The sequence below is a fragment of the Rhizopus microsporus genome (genome assembly GCF_002708625.1).
Source record: "Rhizopus microsporus ATCC 52813 unplaced genomic scaffold scaffold_18, whole genome shotgun sequence".
In the NCBI taxonomy this organism is placed as follows: Eukaryota; Fungi; Mucoromycota; class Mucoromycetes; order Mucorales; family Rhizopodaceae; genus Rhizopus; species Rhizopus microsporus.
Genome location: NW_019671933.1, coordinates 407,403 through 425,225, shown reverse-complemented (window position 1 = coordinate 425,225; position 17,823 = coordinate 407,403). Strand labels below are relative to the sequence as shown.

At 36.8% G+C, this 17,823-nt stretch overlaps 9 protein-coding genes across 9 annotated transcripts; 4 read left to right on the top strand and 5 right to left on the bottom strand.

Moving 5' to 3' along the window:
* Positions 1-117: 117 nt before the first annotated feature.
* RHIMIDRAFT_294555 (uncharacterized protein) lies at positions 118-1,494 on the bottom strand (the record flags this gene model as incomplete). The annotated part of the gene is made up of 2 exons (XM_023614097.1): positions 118-1,360; positions 1,422-1,494. The coding sequence occupies 2 exons, from the start codon at positions 1,492-1,494 to the stop codon at positions 573-575; spliced, it is 861 nt and encodes a 286-aa protein (XP_023463088.1). The 3' UTR covers positions 118-572.
* A 1,023-nt stretch (positions 1,495-2,517) lies between these two features.
* Positions 2,518-4,050, bottom strand: RHIMIDRAFT_240884 (uncharacterized protein; the record flags this gene model as incomplete). The annotated part of the gene is made up of 9 exons (XM_023609472.1): positions 2,518-2,582; positions 2,659-2,757; positions 2,820-2,911; positions 3,119-3,316; positions 3,383-3,470; positions 3,538-3,651; positions 3,708-3,788; positions 3,844-3,910; positions 3,982-4,050. The coding sequence occupies 9 exons, from the start codon at positions 4,048-4,050 to the stop codon at positions 2,518-2,520; spliced, it is 873 nt and encodes a 290-aa protein (XP_023463087.1).
* A 746-nt stretch (positions 4,051-4,796) lies between these two features.
* RHIMIDRAFT_240883 (uncharacterized protein) lies at positions 4,797-5,147 on the bottom strand (the record flags this gene model as incomplete). The annotated part of the gene is made up of 1 exon (XM_023609471.1): positions 4,797-5,147. One exon carries the CDS (start codon positions 5,145-5,147, stop codon positions 4,797-4,799), a length of 351 nt encoding a protein of 116 aa, XP_023463086.1.
* A 3-nt stretch (positions 5,148-5,150) lies between these two features.
* RHIMIDRAFT_263742 (uncharacterized protein) lies at positions 5,151-5,696 on the bottom strand. Its single transcript, XM_023611696.1, has 2 exons — positions 5,387-5,696; positions 5,151-5,332 (listed from the first exon to the last, which is right to left on the bottom strand). The coding sequence occupies exons 1-2, from the start codon at positions 5,595-5,597 to the stop codon at positions 5,190-5,192; spliced, it is 354 nt and encodes a 117-aa protein (XP_023463085.1). The 5' UTR covers positions 5,598-5,696; the 3' UTR covers positions 5,151-5,189.
* Positions 5,697-6,448: 752 nt separating this feature from the next.
* RHIMIDRAFT_263741 (uncharacterized protein) lies at positions 6,449-9,217 on the top strand. Its single transcript, XM_023611695.1, has 5 exons — positions 6,449-6,698; positions 6,757-7,249; positions 7,296-8,585; positions 8,640-8,937; positions 8,988-9,217. The coding sequence occupies exons 1-5, from the start codon at positions 6,503-6,505 to the stop codon at positions 9,030-9,032; spliced, it is 2,322 nt and encodes a 773-aa protein (XP_023463084.1). The 5' UTR covers positions 6,449-6,502; the 3' UTR covers positions 9,033-9,217.
* RHIMIDRAFT_263734 (mitochondrial substrate carrier family protein) lies at positions 9,190-10,566 on the top strand (the record flags this gene model as incomplete). The annotated part of the gene is made up of 6 exons (XM_023611694.1): positions 9,190-9,436; positions 9,490-9,593; positions 9,649-9,918; positions 9,969-10,086; positions 10,139-10,301; positions 10,357-10,566. Coding segments are annotated over exons 1-6 (904 nt in total), but the record flags the coding sequence as incomplete, so codon positions are not given.
* A 633-nt stretch (positions 10,567-11,199) lies between these two features.
* On the top strand, positions 11,200-12,080 carry RHIMIDRAFT_263731 (S-adenosyl-L-methionine-dependent methyltransferase; the record flags this gene model as incomplete). Its single annotated transcript, XM_023611693.1, has 5 exons — positions 11,200-11,223; positions 11,283-11,314; positions 11,376-11,466; positions 11,522-11,891; positions 11,940-12,080. Coding segments are annotated over exons 1-4 (416 nt in total), but the record flags the coding sequence as incomplete, so codon positions are not given.
* Positions 12,081-15,263: 3,183 nt separating this feature from the next.
* Positions 15,264-16,553, top strand: RHIMIDRAFT_240878 (S-adenosyl-L-methionine-dependent methyltransferase; the record flags this gene model as incomplete). Its single annotated transcript, XM_023609470.1, has 7 exons — positions 15,264-15,491; positions 15,542-15,573; positions 15,629-15,719; positions 15,774-16,040; positions 16,090-16,135; positions 16,186-16,305; positions 16,357-16,553. The coding sequence occupies 7 exons, from the start codon at positions 15,264-15,266 to the stop codon at positions 16,551-16,553; spliced, it is 981 nt and encodes a 326-aa protein (XP_023463081.1).
* A 35-nt stretch (positions 16,554-16,588) lies between these two features.
* Positions 16,589-17,666, bottom strand: RHIMIDRAFT_206917 (ribosomal protein S5 domain 2-like protein; the record flags this gene model as incomplete). The annotated part of the gene is made up of 4 exons (XM_023606945.1): positions 16,589-16,723; positions 16,778-17,131; positions 17,191-17,359; positions 17,413-17,666. The coding sequence occupies 4 exons, from the start codon at positions 17,664-17,666 to the stop codon at positions 16,589-16,591; spliced, it is 912 nt and encodes a 303-aa protein (XP_023463080.1).
* Positions 17,667-17,823: the final 157 nt, after the last annotated feature.

Below are 17,823 nucleotides of genomic sequence, written 5' to 3'. Positions count from 1 at the left end.
AGACAAAAGGTCGATTTATAATGAATAGGTTGAGCAATGCCTCTTTGAACTTGTGTTGGGTTATTTGTCGGATTATGAAATTTTAAATCGTATCAAAATCAATTTGGTGTGAATGCACCTATTTGCGTTTTATCGAGACAGAGACTGGGTCGATCAATAATACCATTGTCATCATTTATACGGCTTTTCTCTGAAGCTTTTTGTATGGTATTTTGATAAGGTAAATATTATTACCGGGTGTAATAACCGATCTTCTAGAAGATGAGATCGGTAAAGATATGCAGAGGGACGTCGTAGCAGCGTAGTAAGTTGACGCACATCTTCGATTTTTGGTATCTTTGGGCTAATGCTTGAGGCGTCGGCAAACTTCATCATGAATTTTCATATGTTCTTCTCTGAAAATATTAGTACATATTCATTCATCTTTTCATTTACGAGAAACGTATTACAACCTAGCCCAATAGAAGTGATATTCGAAAGCTATGGGTATAGAATCAGACTTCCCGTTACTAACAAATTAAATTGCATAGTGCCCAATGAAGTTTGTTGATGATTGTCCCTCCATCAGATTGTTAGATAACTTTAATAGTAATACCTTTGTATCTTCTAGACTCTGCTTCAAACATGTAAGGAAAGACGCCCCTATTTGACTCCAAATGCTCATCAATATTAGCATCCCGAGCATATAGCTCACAAGAGGTTATCATAAGAACAAAGTTTTTTGCCTGAATGACGCCTCCAACAAACAAAGCTGGAATCAGTGAAAGTAGATGTTTTCGATGAGAAAAACTGCAGCCGAGAGCCTCCTCCAAGTCCCTATTTAGCTTTACAAATGGACCAAAAATACTAAATGCTTTAGAATAGCGACCATTTTGAACTTGACTGTAAAGGCTTGATAGGTTATTGCTTGCCTTATTAGATGCTGTAATGGTAGCTGTATTATTACAAGGATCGGTACTGCTGAAAACAAGCTGTGCTTCAAAATTTGCATTTGAAGTAACGGAGCTATTGAGCGTGTTTCTGGATGGGCCATTGATAAAAAGGAGCAGATACATAGTGTTTCTGGCCATGTTACTAGCTGGCTGTTTTATTAAAAGCTTTGCTGGTACAAAATCATGGTATTTTGCCAGGCCTCCATATTTCTGCTTCTTATTATCGTTACTTCCTTGCAAAACGCTTGAGCAGCCTTCATCAAAAGAAAAACGCTCGATGCTGCGCTTGCTTTCGAGTGGTTGAGGCCTTGCTAGCGCAGGGTGTTGATGCGTCACATGGTTTACAAAGCTTTTGTATCCTTTAAGATTATTGCAGCAAACAGGACAGATGAATTCGCCATTTTCACTCACTTCTGCGGTAATTGAGGCTTTTATTTTATTTGTACATCAGTTTGCCGTTAAATAATATTTTCACGAATGTTACATTACCTTCGTAGTTTTCAATAGTAGCCAAGAATGTGTGATTATTGTAAACGCGTTGTCGGCGCGTCGCTGACAGCATGCGATTGTTTTTTTCTTTTTCTTAGAATCATAGTGGCAACGTTGAATACCTTTATTTTATTTTATTTTTTTTGAAGGGAAACACTACATGCACCAGAAAATACACCAGAAATTAGACTAATTCTACGGGCGCTACTTCTACCTATTACCTATGATATCACACAAAAAAGCTTTTGGATGTATGACGCCCACTAAACATGACTTTACAAAGTTGCCGACTTGTTTTGTTACTTTTCAAGAAGAGATAAAAAGAAATGTTGTTATTTATTCTAATTTTATGCTGTCAGTTCGATCAAAAAAGACCGCTTATGATAAATTCGTACTTACGTTATTTAGCCTTTTCTGGTACATGTAGTGTTCACCTTTTTTGAAAGAAAGGAACAAAGGAACAAAAAAAAAAATGGGATCAGCAATTCCGAAGGAGAGCCCCATTTTTTTACAGGCGAACAACGCTTGTAATAAGCTGTGGAGTCAGAGTATAACGATTTGCAGACTGTAGTAGCATGTCAGTTTCTTAATGTCAAACGTAAACTACGTCTCAACTTCACTTCCCTTTTGTTTGTGGAGTATTTAATAAAGTCAATAAGTGAAATATTTAAAATGGCACTTTATTGGCTGATTGTTGTCGTTATAGCTTCGATGCGCCATGATGTTTTAACAAAAGAATTTTGGTCGGAAACCAATGCGAATTTAGTTCATTGGAAAGTGAAGGTTGGGAATGGAGCCACTGTATTAATTTCAAAAAGTGTACGATTTGAAAGTGGACGAACTATAAAATTAAGTAATTGCCGTTCGCTATTGAAAAAAGTATGAGCTTTAGCTGTCTGCTTATTGATTATATGTTCATGAGATACGTCAGCAGCTGTGACCAAATCAAGGAAACCTACATAAAGGCGCTGTGTAATGAGTTTTTCTTTTGACTCATATTTTCTGGTTTGTATGTAAGTACCTGAATCGACCCCAATAAGCAGGTCGTCGTTTTTAAAGGTAACGGTTCTTTGTTTAGCGAATAGGTACCTTTTTTCTAACGACTGATATCAACAGAATTTGGTGCATGTTGCTCATCAATCTTAGTTTCTGAAAGTCTTTCTATTATTGCATAAAATCATTGCAATATAAAATTATTAGCACATACACAGTAGAGCGCTTCAAATATTTGACTTACCAATAGTTTTCACCGAGAATAGAGCAGGCACCATGTGTCCATCAGATGAAATACCGTAATCCAGTGCGATCTTGTTTTTTTCATTGTTCGTATTTAAAGCTAAACATTACAATATGCCATGAATATCTACAATATCAAAAGCTAACAATAGGCAATCTTACAGTTTTGTTTTCTTTGTCTGTTTTTCTGAAGATGGTCGATATTAAATACATGTTCCCATAGTACCTCTTTGCTCTCCTCGTGATAGTTGTCACTGAATGTTGTTATTGGCATTAGATCCAAGTAATACTAGTGAAGTGGATTTTTATTCGTGATATTGTGATGTTATGCTGCACTAAAAAATTTGCGGGGACAGGATATCCTGCCTCTTTATATCACCTAAACAATAATACATAGCAATGTGACCAGATAGAGAAACATAAGCTTTAATATAAGATAAAAATTGATATCAACCATTTACCCATTCCGTGCTTTTGCTATAGGTAGCAAACTCCAAGTTCGAAATTCAAATCGTAATCCACGAAAATTAGTAGCTTCCCTTAAAAGTGTGGCACTGAAGCATAAAAGCTTGGATGCATTTTCGAAGGCAAATTCAAACGAGGAAATTACTTCAAATGGAAGATCCCGAAATGCACCATAAAATATATTATAAACTATCCTAAAAGTAAGGAAGTAACTTAGCGTAATGCCTCTTCTGTATAAGCTTTTAATCTGAAATATATACTCGTATAATTCATGGGCAACAGGAAGAGGAGGCATCGAGCATTCAAAGGTTGGTGTTCTGTTTATAATACTATTTATTGCGAGCTTTGCTAAAAATAAAAAATTACGGTAAGCTATCGTTGATTGAAGAATATTTGCACTTTCTGGCTTATTTACCAATATTAGACACACTTATAGATGATCGAATTTGTGTTTGATATCCCAAGAAAAATCCCTTGAAAACTACAAAGGTGTTTCTTCTAACATTTCTAGCCAAATGCAGCCCGACATCTTTATGATATAATATTCATGAGTTGTACGCAATTTAAATGTTTATTCAGGCTTACTTGTAACAACACTTGTAGTATATGAGCTTGCTAGATAACCATGGAGTGCATCGAGTACAGATATATCATATAGATATTGGCCTATGGAGCATAATGAGTGAATGTGAATACAAATTAAGCGCGTTCCATATATTACCATTGTTTGGATTTTTTCGACAGATGTCAAAAATATCAAAACAGTTTCTTATACATTCAATGAAGTTCTATAAAAAATGCACATTCAGTCAATTCTATAAATAATATTACAACGAAAAGTCTATAGATTAAACGTTACAGAACGGGAGATATGTCCTTCACCACGGGCGACGGCGCGATAACGATAGCTCCAAAATTTCTCTGACATTACACTATGGCGCATCAAAAATTGAATCGTGAAATTTGGCCAATAATATTCTTGTATTTTTAAAGTCAACGCTTTTTATGAAGCGATATTGGCTAATTTTTGTTGCTATAGCTCCGATATGCCACGGTGTTCCATCTGGATATGCTGTATCCTCTTGAAACCCATTTTCTACCCAGAAACATACGCAGTACAACGCTAAATTCGTGGCATCCCGTCCTAGAATAGAATACTCTTCTGCAATTTTACGGGCCTCTTGCTATCACGAAAAGATTGTTACATACTTTTATGAAATATAAAGAAAATGTTGATACTTACTCGATATTGTTTATGGGTTGATTTAATAGCATGTTTAATTTGCATTTTCTGGTGATTTGTCGCTGCTAACCACTATTATTGAATTACTTGTTGAATGAAATAAAAAGAAAAGAATAAAGTAATTCATTTTGACTTTTTTTTTTAACAAATATTCTTCTCCTTATTATATTCTTTTTTCTTTTTAAGAAGCTTACTATACTTTATAATGATGCAGCAAACTTTTGTACTATTGACAATTTCTTTGTTCAAAAGAATAAGGTTAATTAAAAGCAGTATAGTTTATTCTGAATCAAATTGCAAGTAGTTTGTATATAAAAAGAGTACGTAAAGTAGGTACAGTAGCAATTTCCTATAAAACGTTTCTAAAAACATATACTCAAGAGTAAATATTCTTAAGCTTGTTATATACGCTTGATTCAAGGAGTGCCATGTCATGTATTTGTTAACAAAGACTTGACAATATAACAAACTTCTTCATCGATATGTACCTTCTGCGCCATATCTTCTAATGGCAGCTCATTGATCTCTTCTGCTGCAATAATTCTCTTTATTACCTCTCTAGTCTCTGAGCTAGTACGTCCAATATTAGTGGCCATCTTTGCGGTATTGTGCATAGAATCAGTATGAGCATCATCAACTAAGATAAATATTAATTGATCCAGTCTTCTATTCCTTTTTCTTTGTAAATAATTCACCTTTAACTGGTTATGCCAACTCTCAATATTGTTGTTCGTTTCTATATTGGTGAAAACTTGTGGTTGGTGAGCAGCAGACCAATGCATGAATTTCAGGCAAAATGATTCAGCTCGAACTAGTTACTGTCTTTACCATGGAGAAACAAAGTTGAATGTATAGCTCTGTTCGAAATCTTGAGCAATATAGGTAAAGTAACCTCGTTGTTGCTGGAGATTTTTCAACCAAAGCTTGTTTGATTCTTTCTGTTCGTTGTGCTTTTTATACAATAGCCCTTGAACCTTTTTATATATGTTGTAAACATCTTCCGATTGAATAAACTGATCACGATGTACAACATATACTGAAGAGAGTGACGAATTAGCAGCTTCAGGAAAAAAGTCTTTTATCCTTTCATTAAAATGGCGCTGAATTGCAGCCCTTATGTCTCTTCCACCGTAGCCTGCACGTAACTTTTGCAATATAGCCTCCTTCGTAGTATCCGATAAAGGCAAAAAAAGAGATATCATCAAGGCTCCCAATAAGATGATTATGCTCATTATGAAGCTTAATAGTGATCTGATTAAGTGTTACGAAATAGCAGGTGACAGCAACGTAGCATCTGCAGTCGATCTTCTTGCTTGGTTCCTGAATTGGCCGGCTTTTAGATGATTCATCTTCTGTTTGTACACCAGCACGACTCTTATAGGCCCCAGATCAATGGCATATGTACTTAATTTTCCAAATGATGCTTCTTCTTATTACGCGCTTTGGCATAGGTTAGCCTTTTTCGTTTAAAGTAGACATATCACCATTTGTCCTGTCCTTATAAATGCAACATACTGCATAATAGGCAGATGAATTTTCAATGATATTCTTTCAAGGGTTAATATCAACGGTAATTTCTTTAGGAAAGGGTGTGTATTTCTTTAAAGCTATGCTCTCAGACATTATTATTATTCTTTAATAAAAGAAGAATAAGTGGAAGAAAAAGCTAAAGAATTAAAGAGAGTTAAAGGAGAATTAATGGCCACAACATCGAAGAATAAATAGTCACTGCAAGAATTTAAAGTTCAGAAAGAGGGGCAGAATCGGAAAGTGAAATTTATTAAAGGCTACGTCACAGAAAGAATCTGCGCCTACAATTAGTATAGGTATGGATGAAAAGAAAGAGACATAAAGATACAAGAGACAGTTAAATCAAACTATAAAAGAGTGATGTACAATATGCATATTTATATAGAGTAATATATTACTTACAGAATCATGTTTCTTCCAAATAAAGAACATTACTCTGAAACTGAATAAGCCACACATATTTTTAAATATTTTTTTTTTTGACGAGGTGGGTAAAGACATATCTGTATTACCAAGAGAGGATCTCTCTTTTTTCCTTTTATAACCAAGATATCTTACTCTTTCTTTCTTTTTTTTTTATTTTACGGGAAAAAAGAAAGATCTAAACATGGAAAAGACTATTAACGAACCCACAAATACGACCAACACAGCTAATACTACTATTACTACTACTCCTGAAAAAGAAGATCAACCCGTCAAGAAGGAACAACCACAAACTGTGCCAGCACCCATTCCTGAAAAGAGTGCTTGGAAAGTAACCAAGAATCCGACTGAAGCCGAAAAGAATGAAGCTGCTGTTGCTGGTAAATTATAACAAAGAACTCCCGGGAGGAAAGTTAATCTAACAACTGTCATCATTAGATTGGCCTGCACCCAAAGAGGCCGCTACAACTGAACCAAGCAATACCAACGAAGAGTCGGAAAAATTAGTTGCTCCCAAAGTCAAGAGCAAAGGCCAATGGAAGCCATTTACGCCTACTATTGTCCATGCACCCCGATCAGGCCGCAAACATGGTCGTCGTCGCTCAGCTGCGGGTGACCGTCATAGTAAAAAATCTGAGGGCCGTCGTGGATCAAAGCAACAAAAGGATCAGGCAAAAGAGACAAAAAGCGCTTCTACTGCCCCTGTTGTCAATGAAACCAAGGGCAATACTGCCGTCGGTAGTGATAAAAAGAAAGATGAAGAAAAGAAAGCATCTCAACCACAAACACAACAACAACAATCTCATCATCATCACCACCAAACTAACAAATCTCGATCGAGAAAGCCATTGTACCATAAGCCTTATCACAAGACACCTGCCTTTGTTCAAGTCGATGCAGAAACATTGAAAGTTTACATCATGCAGCAAATGTAAAATAATATTCATTTTTTATATTCATATACTAACTTCTTTTAGTGAGTATTACTTTAGCATTGACAACCTTTGTAAGGATCTTTATTTAAGAAAGCAAATGGATTCAAACGGTTTTGTCGACTTGTCCTTTGTTGCCAACTTCAACCGTGTTAAGGGATTAACGACTGATCTTGACTTGATTCGTGAAGCACTTGATAACAGCCAAGTCGTCGAACGTAAAGGCGATAAGATTCGCAAGAGAGAAGGATGGGAGCCTTGGATCATGCCCGCTGTTGTCCCTGGACCACAGCCCGTGAATCCTGCACCTATTCTCAAGACAGGTCCTACAGCCGCTGAGGTCGTCAAGCAAAACACCTCCTCCAATCCTCAACCTACTTTGGCTTCCTTGGCTGGCACCAGCTTGCTTCCTTCGTCCTCACCCATCGAACGTCGCAAGTCGGTCAGCAAGGACACATCAAAGGAAGATGAGGACTTGTTTGATTTTGAAGATGACGATTGGACAGATGGTAGCCGTAAGGATACGGTAAAGAAATACTACCTCTCTGAAGACGAAGAAGAGGAGGAAGATGATCTTGAAATGGATGATGAGACGGTTGCCCGTATCATGATCGTTACACAACGCAAGCAAGACCGTACACATACCAACTATAACCGTGCAAAGATCAATGAAGATATCTCTGAAATGATCAATGAGGGCCTTTATCAGTATGAGAGCGGCCTTCGCACGTATACACAAAGTAATGTCAAGGTTGGCTCTGTTGGTAAGGAACAATTTGATCAATTAAAGTCTCGTGAAGTACATCATAACGGTGAGCAAGTTGGCGCTCAAATCTCAACAACAACCATCCACGCCAAGCCTATCAAGAACGACAAAGCTCCTCGATTCTATGCTGTTCGTCCTGAGTCACTCCCTAGCTCAGCCTTCTTTGGCACAACGCCTACACGCAAAGGTGCCAATCATGATCACGCTCATGTCGGTTGGGTCTTGTCTGATCAACCTTATCACTACAATCCCAATGACTTCTTATCCACAAGCTATGGCAAGTCACCTGCTGAAGGTTTACTTTCTACTTCTGTTGATATGGCACACTCCTTTGGCGCCTTCCAACATCCTAGCCATGAACTCTTGCGTGAAAATGGCTTTGTTCAACACAAATACCATAAATATCATGCCAAAGCATTAAGAGAACGTAAGAAGTTGGGTGTTGGCCATTCACAGGAAATGAACACCTTGTTCCGTTTCTGGTCTCATTTCTTACGTGATCACTTTAACAAGCGCATGTATAATGAGTTTAAGAGATTGGCAGTTGAAGATGCTAATCAAAACTACAGGTAAAAAAAAGAGACAGATGATGTATTGATCTTTGTTACTAATGTGTGAGATAGATATGGTTTGGAATGTCTCTTCCGATTCTATTCTTATGGTCTTGAAAAGACTTATCGTAAAGAATTGTTCCAAGACTTCCAAGAATTGACTTTGGCTGACTATGATCGTGGTCATCTTTATGGTCTTGAAAAGTTCTGGGCATACAACTATTATCGTAAAGATAAGAACAAGAGAAAGCTCAAGTTCAATGAACGCATGACAGAATTATTGAACAAGTACAAGACGATTGAAGATTTTAGAAATTCTAAAGTATCAAAACAAGTGCCAGATGATACTTACAAGGTTCCTCATCACGGCGTAAGTAATATAAAATGAAAGCTAGGAATGATATTAACATGTTTATGTAGAAACCTAGAGGAAGTGTCAGTGGTCCCTCTTCTAATCACACCTAACTTTTTTTTTTGATAAAAACGACCAAAAAACAACAAAAAAAGGAAAATATTGTAGATCAAAAACAATCCAAAAAAAAAAGAATACAAGCTGCCATATAGAAACGATTACAAAAATCTGTGAAATTTATATATTTGTTTATTTTATTATTATATTTTATAAACCTTTTTTTTTTTTTCCTTACAAACATCTCTTTATGATCTGTTACTGAGCAACTGGAGAAATCATTTGATTGGCTGAAAAGTTTTAACTATTCTTTGGACTGTTACCCCTTTTTTCCCATTTTTTTTTCTTCCTTTAAAAATAATGGCTACATACAAGGAAGAAAGTGTCCGATTGCAAATACCTAAATTAGCTCAAGACTTGATTGCTGGAACTTGTGGCGGTTGGGCACAGGTTATTGTTGGTAAATATCTATTTAAATTTGGACCCCCTTTTTTATATTAAATATATGCATAGGCCATCCTTTTGATACCCTTAAAGTCAGGTTACAGACACAGCCTTCTCCCCCTATTTATAAAAATGCTGTAGACTGTTTCCGACAATTAGTTCAATCTGAAGGTGTAAGGCTATGATGATTTTTTTTGTTCATGACTGATATACTCAATTATTTTGTAGCCCAAAGGCTTATATCGTGGTGTTGCCTCTCCACTTGCTGGTATTGGTTTATGTAACGCAGTTGTTTTCATGTGCAACGGCGAGTTTAGAAGAATGCTTCAAGGAGGAGACGCAAATAAAGTGCTGTCTTTGGCTGAGATCGGTATAGCAGGCTCTATGGCAGGAACAGTCATGGCCTTTTTCAACTGTCCTATTGAGCTATTAAAGGTCAAACTTCAGACACAGGATCCTGCTGGTATCATTGGTGCTAATGGAAAACTTGAGCCTCCTGTAAGTTTTGCTGTTAATACATGTCTTTATACTAACTGGATACACTTTAGTATAAAGGTGTTATTGATTGTGGTATTCGTACTGTGCGTGCTCAAGGACCATTAGGTATCTACAGAGGAATAGGAATTACATTGCTAAGAGATTGTCCAAGCTACGGTTTATACTTTAGTAAGTTCAAAAGAACAACATACGACAGTTATTTAACATACATGCCCTATAGTCACATACGAAGGATTGAAACGCACCTTCCAGTACATGAAGGGTCCTGATCAGACTCTATCTACTTTTGATCTGTTGATGGCTGGTGGTTTATCTGGATTTGGTGCTTGGATTCCCGCATATCCTCAAGACGTCATCAAGAGTCGAATGCAAAATGATCCTAGGTAAGAAAAGGAGATACACACACGCTTTTACAAACTGCTTACAAATCTGTAACAGAATCAAATCCTCGGCTGCCGCATTCCGTGCACTGGTAAGAGAAGCAGGATATAAGGCATTTTTCAATGGTGTCGGCCCAACCATGGCAAGAGCTTTTCCTGCTAATGCTGCTACCTTCTTTGCCTACGAGCTGGCTATGAAGGCAATGAACTAAATAAAACCATTATAGACTGTATATATAATAATATATATTAAGCAAAAATTGTTGTCATTGGCATCATTTATTTCCGCTTATTCTTATTTGACTCGTGCGCATGAGTGATTTCTCGCATCTGTTTAACCTTTCATAAAGAAGGATACAGTCTTCTTAGAACTTATGGTACTCGTGTTTGTGTATTGAGTAACGCCTTTTGCCAAAGTAGCAGCGCGTTTAGAAAGTGATTCTACTCGATAGTTCCATATAAAAAACACATCCCAGCTATCGTAAAGTTGAATATTTTACTCCTTGAGCTCTATTCTTCTTTCTATCTTTCTTTCTTTGTATTGGTCAATAGAATCTTTCAGAAGATGCTTGTATAAATGTTACACATAATATCATAAGAAAACACCAGAAGATGCTTGTCCTTCCCTCTTGTTTCGCTTTAAATAAGAAAGCAGATAGAGACATAAAATTTTTATTATACTTTATATATGGGTGGATGCCTATCAAAGAGAGACACTAATATGGGTTCAAAGCAAGAGAAGAGTACACAAACATACATAACGGGCCACAACATGGCAAAAGCAGATCAAGCATCATCCTACACTAGTGAGTGCAGCACAGACACTGACAAAATAACCTTGCCAAAAGAAAGAGAGTTTCATCATGTCAAAACTTCGTCCTATTGGCTGCCCAAAGACGACGATGAGCGGATGAGATTAACGGGGGTAAGAAGACAATACCAGTGCTCTATTATCTTTTTTTACTCAATCAAGCTTAATTATAGCAACATTTTGCTCTAAAGGAAATTTTTGAAGGGTAAGGTTATTATTACGCTTGGCATATATAGAATCCTTGTAATAGACTTTTCATATTATAGAAATGTATTACCGCACATAACCAAAGCCCTAGACTTCAACGGTGGGGTATCTGTACTTGATGTTGGCTGTGGGCCAGGTGCATGGGTTATGGTAGGGCAATAAGTGAAAACTTTATTTTTTGGGAAGATCACTAACAAAATTGAAGGATATGATAGACGATTATCCAAACTGTACTTATGAGGGATGTGACATAGTAAACGTTATTGACATAAATGTTACGCCCAAACAGTTTACCTTTACTATGGCTAACGTACTAGAAGGGCTTCCATATCCAGATAACTCATTTGATTTTGTACATATGCGACTGTTTATCTATGCTCTGAAAAAGGAGGAGTGGCCCATCGCAGTTAAAGAGCTACTTCGTGTCACTAAGCCTGGAGGCTTTGTACAGCTTATGGAGACTGATAACCCAGTGAGTTGTGAATGAAGCGATCACTCTACCATATTTTAACCCGCGTCACATAAATAGATACCAAAGCACACAGGTACTCCTCTTTACAGAGTAATGGTTGCATGTAAGTTTGACGCTTGCTGTAAAATTATGGTCTGATTTATTTTGATAGTACATGCGATTTGTAAGGAAAGAGGACAGAATCCATTTGTTGGCAGAGAACTAGAGGAATTGCTGGCAAAATTAGGCAATGCTAAAGTAACTGAATCAAGAGCCCTTCCCTTTGATACAAGTAGGACGCAATGAAGAGCAAAATATAATAGTTACTAAGTGAAATATAGCAACAGGCACCAATGCAGCTAAATCGCTGGCTTGGACCTTGGTTGAATTTGTAAAGGGTGGGATGACCATGCTTGGACCTATGCTAGGGCTTAAGGGCGATCATGAGAAGCAATCTTTTATCAAAGAGTTTAAGAAGTGCCTATCTAATACGTACGGGGATCTTAAGATATGCGCGGTTGCTGCTCAGAAAATGTAATATAATCGATTGTTATGGTTCAGTCCACTTGTCTTTCTGCTATTTTGCAACTTATTTATTTTAAAGGAACAATTTAATAAATCATCTGTAAATCCCTCTTGTTTATACGCTTGCAATATCATCTTTTTACATTGCGCGATATCAACTGTGACATGAATAAACAATAGCAACCAATCAATAAACTTAATTACTAACAGCTGCTAAGATTCTTTTTTTTTTTCGTTTACATTAGTTTATAGCTCACCCTATTGCACTGTAGCCACAATCGCAAGGGGCAGCGTTATCAAAAAAAAAAGAGTCACTGAAGTAACTTTATAAAAATTGTGATGAGCTAATCCCTCCCTTCTGAGAGAAAGGCTACCTACTTCTTCTAGCATCACAAAGGTTACTATCAGAATTGGGGCAAACCGGGAAAGCCTGAAAGAAAAAAAAAGCGAAAAATGGCCGTCTTTTATACTTTTTTGTCTGTTTACATCTGTGACCTTGAAAAGACAAAATAGGCGGCCCTGAGTTGGAATGAATTGCATGAATTTTTTGTTGCTACGCAACGTACCTCTTTTCTGCCTTCCTATTGGATAATACATAAAAGGCGGTTCCTTTGTTTATTCGCCTGATCCTTATGATGTGCTGCTAGTAAAGCCAAGTAGGCTTTATTGTTATGTTGGAGCTATTACAAAGAGCATTTTACAAGTTTGTGATCATCAATAGGCAATCAATAAAGTCACAGTGGAAGTTCATAGTCGACATCAGATCCCTATAGACACTTTCCCAGTAAAAGTATTATTTACAGATGCTGCAATATACGTGAATAGGTGGGAAGAGAGCCATCACCTATCACGCCTACATCCAAAGATAGTGGATGTAATCTAAAGTTAAGTGAAGATCCTATAATGATAACCTCGTTTGGTGGAAAAGGCGAAATTGACATGCTTTATATCCAAGCTACTCTTTATTGTCTGAGGCTTTTACTATATATGCTCATTTCAAATAAAAGCATTTAATATTTTGATGATATTTTCTTCGTTTGCAAGAGTGTTTCTTTCTCACAGTTTGTGTGCTTTTTTCATAGTGAAGCATATGTCGCCTTTTTTTTTTCACAGCAGTATACTGTATTTTTATTAATTATTGACGTTAATTTTATAAAATATTGTCGTAAAATAAAAAAAGCGAGTCAGAGCAAGGACTATGAGGACAGGCTAATTTTGATTGGTGGATCTTTGAACACTCAGAGGGACACTTGATAACTGCTGTAAAGAAGCAAAAAAAGGACTCAATTAAAATGGGTTTTTATATGTTTTTCTTTCAAACAGATTTCAGGACTGGATGCTTAGGAAAAAGAAATCATGTCAAATAGAAGCAATCTGCTTCGTGACCATTCGAGAATATATATTGCCAAATATGACTACATGTTCTTCTGATTTTATGGAAAAACCGAATAAAGAATTTAAACTTTTACAAGGAGACTAAAGAGGGCGATTTCTAATATTAGGTTAGTTTCAGCTCCAAGACAGACCACCTGTTAATATTACTGTCAAATGGAATAGTGAGCCATGTTCTTTTTGTATTTGTTATTACTCTGATAACATTACAACGGTTTCAATACGACATCTAAATTTGGAAATACAGTATATCCATGGACGTCAAGACTGGTACTACGAAAATATTCTTGGTGACGACGAATTTACATTTCGTACATGAATTTTGTTCTCGCCATTGAGTGCATCTATTTTCGATCACAGGCGAATTTACTTTCCGGAAAGACTGTATAGCATGAAGTGAGTAGTGGTAACATTTATGTATACATTGTATGCGTATTTCATGTACGTTTCAAAAAAAGCATCATGGTCACAAAACTGAAGCGTGGTTAGGTAGCTTATGATCTTTTCTCCATTTCACGCATAGTAGTGTTCTTTCTCACCATTAGAATCAAAGTATGACATACCTATATTTCAAGGAACAGCAATCTAGGCTTCTCAAACTTGGAAACTTGTGCACATTGTAAAAAAGATATATTTATGAAAACAAATTGTATATGATGCTCTTTAAGTTTCTTATATAGTTTCATTGAGAGCACATATTGCATTTTGAAGCACGAATGTTAACAAGATAGTATTACCAAAATAAAGATAGCTTTATCAGGTTAAAAACTTTGATCTACTTGCTACCCAAGGATGACGATGAACGATCGGGATTAACGGTAAGAAAGAGCAAGACACCAATGGTATAATGGGCTCCGAATCAATGCTCTCTGGTGTAAATGTAGGATCATTTTGCTTGTAATAAACTTTATGGAGGGCAACTACGGCTGTTACCGTTATATAGATAATTATATTCCTTAGGTACGCTTATATTGACGCAAGTGAGGTTGTTTTATGTATTTTTAAAAAAATCACATGACAGTTATTAAGTACCAAATACTGACAAGTTAATAGCATGGAGTTGGGACCAAAGTGTCAAAGGAGTAACGTCACTACGGGCAATAATATTGGGATCAAAAGATGAAGCTAGGCAGTGTCTCGTCAACGATAATAACCATGCGTGTTATTGCTCAAAAAAGTAAAGACAGCTTATAAAATAGTAATCCTTTTTTCTAATCGGACATTTGCTTCTAGGATCTGGTGATGCTTAAAGTATATCCGTAAGAAGCATATGTGTATCCCTATTATCCTTAAGGCTGTAAGTCATGTCAAATAGCTTGTCGTATAAACATGTGACTAGTCATAAAGTGGTAACTGCGGCTACTTATTGATTTACATCCGTCCTATTACCCTGAACTGTATCAGCAAATTCCACAGGTTTACATTTATATAGAACACACGAGTACATGTGTAAGGTTTGGGTTGCAGAGAAACAGATCAGTCAAGTTACACTTGCGAAAATAAGAAGAAAAGATGCTTCTAGTTCCCCCTCTTCTTGGTTTTACATTATAAAAAGGTATTCTTTTTTTTTACTTAAACAATGGGAAACCGTTTTACAAAGTGTCGTATTAAGTTGACCTTTAAAAATTATAGCGAGCAACAGCAAGAAGTATTTGACAAGGCAACGATGGCAGAAACAGACCAAGCTTCCATGGATGACAGCACAAAAAATATCACTATACCTACTACAAAACGAGAGTTTCATGATGTTCAGACCTCAACTTATTGGCTACCCAAGGATGATAGCGAACAGATGAGGCTTTCTGCAGTAAGGTGATATACCAATGATGTAAGGGATATTCTAATTCATTCATTTAGCAACATTATGCGCTTAAAGAAGTGTTCAAAACGTAAGATGAACTATTATTCATTACTCTTTGTAAAATTAAAATTGTCTTTCTATAGGAATGTATTGTCCAGCGTTATAGAAATGTTAGATTTCGATAGAGGAATAGACATTCTGGATGTAGGATGTGGTCCAGGCGCATGGATTATAGTAAATACAGTAAGAGTAATAGTTTGAACTGGCTAATTAACTTCCTACCAAAAGGATATGATGGATGACTATCCTAACTGCAGATACCAAGGTTGTGACATGGTGGACGTTATCAACAGAAAGACTATGCCTGAGCAACTTAGGTTTTGTACGGGAAATGTAGTTGAGGGGTTACCCTATGCTGACAATACATTTGATTTTGTGCACATGAGGTTATTCGTCCTTGCTTTACGAAGCGATGAATGGCCGAAAGCTATCAAGGAAATCTTACGTGTTACTAAGTCCGGAGGAATCGTCCAGGTTCTTGAACCTAATTTGGATGTAAATGATGTGTTATATTGACTTACCATAGCTTAATCAACTTTGCTAGCTACCAAAAGAAACGGACAACTTATTTTATAAAGCAAATAAGGCCTGTAAGTTGTGTATGGTCATCCGTTTTGGCGTATACTCACTGTCTTTATAGTGCATATTATATGTCAGCAAAGAGGGCAAATCCCTTCTGTTGGCAGAGAGCTGGAAAGAATGCTGAGAGAAGCTGGTAATACTAAAATATTAGAATCAGTGTATATTCCGACAGATACAAGTAAGTGTGTGTCATAATCGTTCTGCAGTGTAACTAATGCAACCAAAATAGCCACAGGCACAATAGCTGCCAAAAAGTTAGCCTGGAGCTGGTCAGAAGGAGCTCGAGGAGCCATGTCGGTGCTTGGACCCGCCATGGGAGTAACCGATGAGGTAGAACAGCAAAAATTTGTGAAAGACTTTCACAAGTGCATGCTTACTAAATGCGGATTCTATAACTTTAACGCAGTTGCTGCTCAAAAGCTTTGATTGAAGTAATTTATTAAAACTATATACACATGTGTTTAAATGACAGAAGCAAAGAATCCAAGCTTTTCAACTGGCAGTCCATTTCTTCTCTTTTCTTGAACCTGATCTTCTTCTTCTATTAATTTAGCATCCAATTGTTGCAGCATAGGCTTTGCTAAAGTAGTTGCAGTCTAAGAGCAGATGAATATCAATCATATACATACATTCTATGTCCTATATTTTACCTGTATCATTTCTGTTAATAGGCTCGGTTCAATGCTGCCATTTCCTCCTTTCTGTATGCTGCAAACAGATCCGTTTCGATTAACGCCCACTGTTAACGTTACTTGAGAACACAGTTCTTCAAGAATCGTGGGGTCAATAATATATCTATCTGCAATCTTGTATAAAGTCACTGTGATTGGCAAATTCTCCCAACCGACAATAGGCTCTGCATCTTCCACGTCATCCATGACTTCAAATTCATATTCGCCTTCACCCAAGTCTTGAATTTCGGTTTTAGGAATACGTGTGTTATATAATGCAGCACGCGCTGTCATGACGATGCAGTCTAATAAATTGCCTGCGGCATCCATGACCTTTTAGAAAATACTTGTCAGTATTCTATACTTTTGACAAAAAAAAAGGGGGAGGTTACCATAGCATCAATATATATAATCCAACATTGTTGTCCTGGTATGATACATAATTTCTCAAGGTCAAGTCCACTTTGTGGTCCGTTAAATAGCCTGTCAACAGCCATTGTCAATGAGTTATTGATTTCATCTGCTCCACGTCCTTCAAACTGTTGAGATGCACTTGGTGAGCTGTTAAAATGTTTAATTTATTATTTCTAAATAGCAGCTGTTTTTTTGTTTACCATTCCACATTACAAACAATACGCCCTTGATTAGGTTGATTCTGTTCAATTTCACCAATTTCCACCTTGACACCTACAAGCACGTCACTATCTCCTAAACGACATCGTGCACTTCCGCTTGCTTGTGATAAAAGTCCTGTTTCTAGAATCATGTGACGATATTCGAGTCTAGCTCGACCATCTGCACGACAATCTTGTTGAATGCCTTCTTCAATATATGACTTCTCAGCAGGTGAAATAAGGGGTGCAGGCATTTTATAAGGAAAAAGCCAGACAAAAAAGAGGGAAACAAAGAAATATAAAACAGTGGCTTATCGCGTCACAAAACAGAAAAGGGTGGGTCTTGTGATTTGTAGGACCGATTTGCATAAGAGAAAGAGAAAGAGAGATCAACAAAACCGCGTATGTTTT